Source organism: Xiphias gladius, chromosome 15, assembly GCF_016859285.1.
Source record: "Xiphias gladius isolate SHS-SW01 ecotype Sanya breed wild chromosome 15, ASM1685928v1, whole genome shotgun sequence".
Classification (NCBI taxonomy): Eukaryota; Metazoa; Chordata; class Actinopteri; order Istiophoriformes; family Xiphiidae; genus Xiphias; species Xiphias gladius.
Window position 1 is genome coordinate 3,489,070 of NC_053414.1, and position 7,947 is coordinate 3,497,016.

The following is a 7,947-nucleotide window of genomic DNA, read 5'->3' on the forward strand; positions in this document are numbered from 1 at the left end:
TTTTTTTTTTTTTTCCTTGCTAAGGATTTTTTAATTTCAGGATATTTTAGACTAAAATTATAAGTACCTCTTGTATGTAAACACGGCAGGTTTAACTTACACTTTCAGTTGTATTGTGCAGTCTTATGCATATTGTGTGTGTGTGTTTCTTGTATTATTCCTGTTGTGGGGACATAAATCTGTTTACACAATCACACTGACTTGATTTCCTTTTGGGGACAAAAAAGCAACTCCCCATAATGTGAATCAGTCAGTTTGGGGAGGGGGGCTTGGTGCATGTGCAGGTAAGTGTAACAGCACATCCACGTGTGATGTCAGAATGATGGTCCAGGGTCCAGAGCTTTCCGATGTTGATGATACTGCATCAGGAACTGATTGGAGAGTGATGAAGGCCATCAGTTCCTAATGCACAGCCTTCAGCATTGAAAGATGCTCCACACCGTGAGCAGCTGAATTTTTGTACTGAATGTACTTTATATCCACGCTGGCCGGGTCAGTCTGTCGGCCGGCCCGCCACTTCGGCCCAGACTGAAATATCTCAACAACTACTGGACATACTGTGATGGAATTAGTTTCAGGCATTCATGTTCCCCTCGGGATGAACTGTAATCCTCTGACTCTTCGTCTGGCGCCATCATCAGGTCAACATTTCAATCATCAGCCTCAGCTGTACTGTTTGTTTACTGACGGTTACTAAATGACAGCATGCTAACACGCTAAACTAAAGCTTCGTACATGTCATATCAGAGTTATCATAATTATTATGCATTTCCGAATTCTAAATAGCGTTCACGTCATTTTCCAAGTCACAATTAAAACTGGAAAACTCTCTCAAGTTGTTTACGTGGGAATCTTTCCATCTCTTCCATCTGTCCCATTTAATGTGAACGAGCCATAGGAGGGTGAACATGACAAAACATGTTAGCATTGTCATTTTTAGCATTTTAGCATGTAGCTCAAAGCAGCTCTGATCCTAAGTATGGCCTCACACAGCTGCTAGCATGACTGTAGACCCTTAGTCTGGCTATATTTAAAGTTTCCATTAGACACATTACAGAAACGTTAGCTAGTTAGTGTTAAGTTTTATTATTTTATAATCTTTATAGAAAGAAAACCTTGATAATTGTTATTTATAGTAGTTGTATCTAATGTGATCAGAAAGCCTCCTACTTCACATAAAGCAGAAACACAGCCACATGATCATTCATGTCGATTTGTGTTTGTCCACCTGATGACTCTAAGTCCGGCGATCCCTCTCTTTTTTAGCTCTGGTTTTGGTCTCCACCAGCTACTGAGGGAAACATCTGGCTCTTCAGCTGCTAAACGCTCCACTGTGTTCACCAGCTGGTCTCTGACCGGGTCTGTCTGCTGCTTGCTGCTGAGCAGGTGGTGGACAATGGGTTCATCAGAAAACAGCCGCCGCTGCTGCAGCTGGAAACACTTGAGACTGAACCAGACAGGACTCGTGCTGCAAAACAGAAACAAGGAGCTAAAAGAGGCTGAAAAGCTCCTCACAGCTGAAGAGATGGTGAAAATTCTCAGCAGAATCATCACTATGAATGACTTCTTTCACATTACATAGTTATTTGATTATTTTTTATTATTAAAAATATTGATTAATACAGATTCAACTGTACATATGTAGCCTTACTTTTATCTTAAGCTTTAAGTGTGGGTCCCCAAAAGGCTTTTAGCTGGAGGAACATTGTAGGATTGTGTGATACAATAAAGTATTTGAGGAAAATGCTTGCCGGCAGAGGTGTAGTGCGATTTGTACCGGAGCGCACCTATGACGCGCCCGTGTTTAGATACGTTAGTCAACTATAACTGACCACACGCTCAAATGTTACGCTGACTTTATGAATAGTTTCATCATGTTGAGAATATTACGCTGCAGTCAGCCAAACATCGAGCTAAGTGGTATTAGACGATACCATGGATGTAGCAGGTTGTAGCGTTGCAACTAATACAGGCAAATTCACACAAGTAGTTTGTGTTTTGAATGATTTCATTTACTTACTTGTGCCGCGCAAACGAAGCCACAATAGAAACATCCATTCTTAGGAGAAGTTGCAGTGCGGGCGGAGGTCAGCCTCGTCTGATAGGCTCGGCTGTGAAACCGTAGCTAAGCTAAGCTAAGCTTTCATTTCCCGCCGGCACTGTGGACGCAGCACAAGCTGTCCGGGTTCAGTTGGCCGGATCTGTGATGTTTGTCTGCAAATGCATCGCAAATAAAGAGACCGTCAGAGGAGTGAACGATGAATGAATGAATCATCTTTACCGATTCAAGTTAGCTAGGTAGAAAAAATAAATTTTATTCACTGTTTTATTCAATTTTATTCAGAGGCTACCGGCAGCTACCGGCAACTTTTAAGGTGGAATTTTTTCGTTGACGTTGTGAACGAATCAATACGTTAAATGTCAATAAAACAACTTTGACCAGCGTTGTTTCCGGCAGCGCTGCACCTGTGCTTGCAATACTCTTTCTCTTCCTTTTTTTCCAAACCTTGTGCTGTATTCTGAGTAAAAAGGTTTGATTCTGTTGTTGTTTTTATTTTTTCCCTAAAGGAAAATTCCTGTATTTTTAAAGCTGGGCCCTATTTCCCCATCTTTTTAGGTCTGAATGTTTATTAATGACAAAATTGGGCTGCAATGTAATCAAAAGGGGCAAAGAACGTCCACTAAAAGTGCTTGTTTTTGCCACTGACAGGATCAGATTGTTATTTTAAGCGTCTGACAACGTTATGGAAAGGATCCCTACAGAGACAGACGTGTGTCTAGCGTGTAACAATACCGGAATTATTCTTTAATGGCAGAGCTACAGAGAACTTCAATGATGAAAAAGGGGACTCTGATGTGAAAAGTGACTGTTGGTTTATTTTTTTTAAGTGAGAAAATGGCAGAAAAATTGTAAAGAAGACAAATTCACACAGCACATTTTATTTTCATAGTCGTCATTTGGTATCAGAAGATATTGTACAAAAAGTAGCAGGTGACCGTTGCATGCCGCATCCTGAACCCAGACGGTGAAAATCCATTAGCTGGGACACAGATGCGTATCGCCTGAAACTCAGTACTTACAGTCAGTTGATCGACAGCTGAATATCAGCAGCAGGTAGTCGATGGTTTTAAAACCAGTCTGTAATGAACACTCAAAACACTAAAAGGGCAACTCGGTGTCAGCTCTGTCGCACGATACAAACACTTCTATTCTAACATACGTCTGAGGTCTGAATGAAAATCAAAAGGCACCGATCCACCCGTCTGTGGGGAGTCTGCAGACTGGCAGGCTCAGCAGCAAGAATTCATCCTCCACCCGACCGGGACCATCAGGAGGAAAACCTGATCAGTTGTCCCGGGACGCCATTGCGTCTTCGGGGTTCATTTTCTGCAGCTCAATCGGTGCATCTCCATCCGCACCACTCTGCCTGTGTCTAAACAGAAAGTAGGAAGGGGAGAAAAGTAGGTGGTTTTTCCTTGTTAATGGAAACCGTTTACTACGCAGCAAGCAGCTGTCACTTTAGATGTTATTAAACCAAGACCGTTGAGAATCATGGACTCTGACTGCTTGGATGTTGCGGATTAACTTAACGTAACCGTACAGTGTAAGTGGACACCTATGATCTACGTGTGTGATTGCACTTCTAAATTAACGCACCGGCATTGACCCCTTTCTGCTGTTGCTTTTTTTGTCCTTTATTTAACCAGGTAAAGCACAATGACAACTACTTCTCTTTCATAACACTGACCCGGTTCCGGCCTATTTCCGCCTGATTTTCTGGATTTAATGCTTAATAACTTGTAATGTAGACATCTGGAAACCATGGTTAATAGCGTAAACTGAAGATGGAATAAGAATAACCTACTTAATTTATTTATCTCAGTGAAAATATAGGATGTTGCATATGTGTTTTTTTAAATTTAAATCTCACTCAAACCTTTTTGTTTTACACTGCTAAAATATGATTTATAGAGCTTCTTGTCCATAAGTGCAACAAATTTCATGTTGATATGTAAAAGTACTAAGGCTTGACAGGGCCACTAGTGAGCAGTGTACCCGGGCAAGCTTTTGTGTGCCAAACCTCTCCAAAATGGATAAAATGTGCCTCCCAATATTTCAAGAAATAATGTTTTTGTTTTAGATTACTTGTTTTTTTTTAAACATAAACACTGTAGATAGAGACAGCAAGCGTGAGGCTGAGAAAAGAAACCTTGACCAAAACCAAAGAGAAAACTAAGAGATGATTCCAGGTCGCGGGTGACCTCTGGTGTCTGCGGGAGAGAGGGAGAGACGTTAACTCCCCTGGAGAGGCAGTTGCGTCGTTCGTTCTTTTAACTTCCCGTCTGCATCGGACGTGGGGACGTGTCCCGTCGGGCAGATTGACACCTGCTGCTCGTGGTCACCTTTACCTGCATTTCAGGTCAGTTAGCTGACCTACTAAACGTACGGCGCTGGAGGAAAACGAGAAGCCACTGAGATCTAACTAGATCAGTTCTCCCGCACAGGAGATCATCGGACTGTTATTATAGTCATGGCGACTGGTAAGAATGTGCTGTCATTGTGTTTTTGTATCCGTTCATAACAACATGAATGAATAAAACCGAAGAACGTGTGCTGTCTAGTCTGTACCTTCCCTCCTCCACATCGAAGATGTTTTCCGGCAGACGGACGTTGAGCGTCTCTGGGAGCAGGAAGACCAAGCTGCCGCTGACTATCCCGGTCACAGCAAAGATCAGCGGCGGCAGAAGAAGCCAGACGTCCTCCAACAGCAGGATCATCGGAGCCAGGGAGCTTCCGATCCGGCAGAGACAGGAGGTGTAGCCTAGACCGCACTGCCTGTCCCACAACACAACCAGCAGCTTCAGTTTTAAGCGCACGATCCTCAGAGAGACCAGAGCCTCATTCCCGTGACCTTTCCTGATTCCGTTCCTGCTTTCCTCTAGCGCCACGCTCAGGACAAACTATGTATTTTTAGCCCCAGTACATCACCGATGCCCAATGCTCTGTCAGACGCTTTCATATTTAGGCTTGTAATGAATCTTGCAGCCTCTGGGAGCTGCCGTCCGGGTTGGAGACCGTTGAGACCAATGTCCACTCGTGGTACTGATGCCGTGGAAACGGCGTTTGAAACAAACGTTGTTTTTTTTTACAGATCTAGTTTCTACTTCACAGACCAGAGCGTAGCTGCAGTGTGGAAAATCTCTCTATTTAAATGAAAATGTTGGAGAAAAAATACTTGTTTTATTCACAATAAGTACATGAAATACACAATACTTGCTTGAAATGAAATTATTTTTCTGCGATTTATTAGAACCAGGGCTTCGCTCACAAGATGCAGGAGTACAAGATGGCAGCGGCGGTGAATCAGATACAAACAAATAAAGCAGGAGTTGCAATAATGAGCCTTTTTTTACTCACACAAGCTACTGACGTCTCTGCAGTGGTGGAATGGGACTGCGTTTATTCCAGCACTGTATCGCTGTAGTGTTTCCATTTTATGCTACTTTATACTTTCATGCCACAACATTTATTTAACTGCTATTGATAGCTGTTGTTTTTCGGTTCATAAAATATGATGTACACTGTCCTGGATTAAAATACACAACAGTATATGAAATATATAAATGGAAATATTAGATCCTCCTCACAGTCATGCTTCTGTAATAATAATAATCCAAACCAGGGGCCAGTAGTTTTTACTTTTGATACTTGAAGAACATATTCTGCTAATACCTCTGAATTTTTTGTTTTTTGTTTTTTTTTACTGAAGTATGAATTTGAATGCAGTAGTTTTACTTCTGATGGAGTATTTTCACGTTGTGGTATTGCTACTTTTGCCTACGTAAAAGATCGAATCACCGTTGCCGCCGCTGCTCTGTCGTGTTGCTGACGTGCTGACTGCACGTGCCTGTAGAGTTTTTAGGGGAGTTAAGAGATGATCAGCTCATGAAAAAGGCCACATAAACACAGCTGAGATGAAAGTAGTCCTCAACATTTCCATGTAAATGAAATGTGATTGAAACCCCTGCTGCCTTTTTCCAATCACAAGGGTTAAGAACGCTCTGTAAGTAAGAAGCGGGGCCCGAACGGGGTCCATTAGGCCGACCTTACTGGTTTCAGGTTTGGGTTTTTACCTGAGGACGGTTGGGTAGAGCTCTGCTGAGTAGAGGAATGCGGTGGTGAACGCCGCCTCAGAGAAACCCTTCGCCACCACAGCGACACAAGTACGAAGCACCGAGTACTCTGAAAGAGAAGCAGACCGAACACGTGTGAGGGTCTACGAACGTCAAGGTGGATCTGTGCAGATGCATGACAGACACGTAAGATAAAGTCGATCAAGTCTGCGACCTCAAAAGGTCTCGTTTACCGGACATACGTGTGTGCGAGGACAGACAGTGATGTCACCTAAAGGTATGGCAGTGTTTATTCCAATCAGAGCTCCAGTTGTGATCAGAAACCACGCCTGCCCGTTCCTCCGGCCGATCCAGTCCAGGATGAAGAAGGTGGAGATTTTGGCGGGAACTTCGACGGCGCCGTAGATGAACTGCGTGAGGTAGATACTGACGCCGAAACCTGAGATCTTGAAGCTGATCCCGTAGTAAAGGAAGGCAACGGCAAACCTGGAGGTAGAGCGACACAGTCAGTATGACCAAACCCAGCGGCCTGACGGGCGGCGCGGCAGACAGCGTTTTTAGAAACATGGTTTGGTACCAGAATAATCCCGAGCAGAGGGTGATCTTCCTCAGCTGAGGGGTTTTAAACAGGTCCAGGTAAGAGTGATTCTTCTTGGCCACCTCCGTCACCGTCACCTTCCTCAGAGCCTGAAACGGTCGCACGGTGTGGCACATTTAGATTCAACTGAAATCAAAAGGACGCCTTTCATTTTTTTGCGTCTTAAAATGATGTCATTGTGTTTTTTATGTGCTGTGAGCAGTTTTTATAATCAAACGGAAGATGAGTAGCCCCACAGCCCGTAACGCCAACAGTACACCAGAATAGGGATCTTCCAGTCTGAATCTCCCTTCGCCTTCCCTGCGCTTTGCTGGGCAGGATTAAATTACATCGATTTATAAATCTACTTCCCTTTCTGATCTGGTCCTGTAGTTATTTGCCGAGGACCCAGACTCAACTCTCCCTCGGTGTCTGGCTGTTGTGTGACCTCAGCCTTCAGTATCATGTGCAGGGCAGCAGCAGAGTCATGTCCTACTCGCCACTCTGCTCAAAACAACGTCTACTTCTTAACAGAAGATATACTGTTTTTTTTCCTCACTAAACAACTCCAGCTGCTTCCATTTTGTAATTTTCCAAATGAAACTCAAAACCCCGTCAGTTGCTAGGCGATGGTGGTATAGTGGTGAGCATAGCTGCCTTCCAAGCAGTTGACCCGGGTTCGATTCCCGGCCATCGCAGCTTGTTTTGAATATGTGAAACAATAGGTTTAAATGACAGGGAAAAAAAAAAAATAGTAGTTTTACATGAGGTTTTCCCAGGCGGATGTGGTTAAGGCGGTGGAGCGTGTGTGTGTGTGTGTGTGTATAGGAAGCGCTGTCTGAATGTCTGTGAATGTGGCATCTAGTGTAAAGCGCAGATGTTTCACGTTAAAAGCCTTCCAGTGGCTCGGGGTGCATAATCCCTCTGGTTCCTTATAGACCTTTAATTTGCCAGGAAGTGATGAGTTTCATTCTTTTGGTTCTGGAAGAGTTGGACCGACATGTCGACTAAATGACCTCAAACAAATATATGGATTTGAGATTTAACTCCTCAATGACTCCCGTGAGCGCTGGACGTTGAGCCGCAGTCAGCCGTACCTCAGCGTCCAGGTTGGACGCGTTTTCTTTCTTCCCGTTCATTTTAGCGCACTGAAGCAGATACTTCTGGGCTTCCTCCACCCTGCCGTTGGCCAGCAGCCAGCGGGCCGACTCAGGCAGCCACCTAAACACATACGG

General features: G+C 43.9%; 1 protein-coding gene and 1 non-coding gene across 2 annotated transcripts in view; one reads left to right on the top strand and one right to left on the bottom strand.

Annotated features, from left to right (window-relative positions):
• Positions 1 to 3,346: 3,346 nt before the first annotated feature.
• The window catches only part of slc22a7a (solute carrier family 22 member 7a), a 12,748-nt gene continuing 8,147 nt past the window's right edge, over positions 3,347 to 7,947 (bottom strand). The window contains exons 5-10 of the mRNA XM_040146252.1: positions 7,810 to 7,933; positions 6,713 to 6,822; positions 6,407 to 6,621; positions 6,136 to 6,244; positions 4,631 to 4,837; positions 3,347 to 3,434 (exon numbers count right to left, since the gene is read on the bottom strand). Of these exons, the coding sequence (XP_040002186.1) occupies positions 3,347 to 3,434; positions 4,631 to 4,837; positions 6,136 to 6,244; positions 6,407 to 6,621; positions 6,713 to 6,822; positions 7,810 to 7,933 (853 nt within the window). The remainder of the gene's footprint in view (positions 3,435 to 4,630; positions 4,838 to 6,135; positions 6,245 to 6,406; positions 6,622 to 6,712; positions 6,823 to 7,809; positions 7,934 to 7,947) is intronic.
• On the top strand, positions 7,339 to 7,410 carry trnag-ucc. The gene has a single exon. It is a non-coding gene; the product is annotated as a tRNA-Gly (tRNA).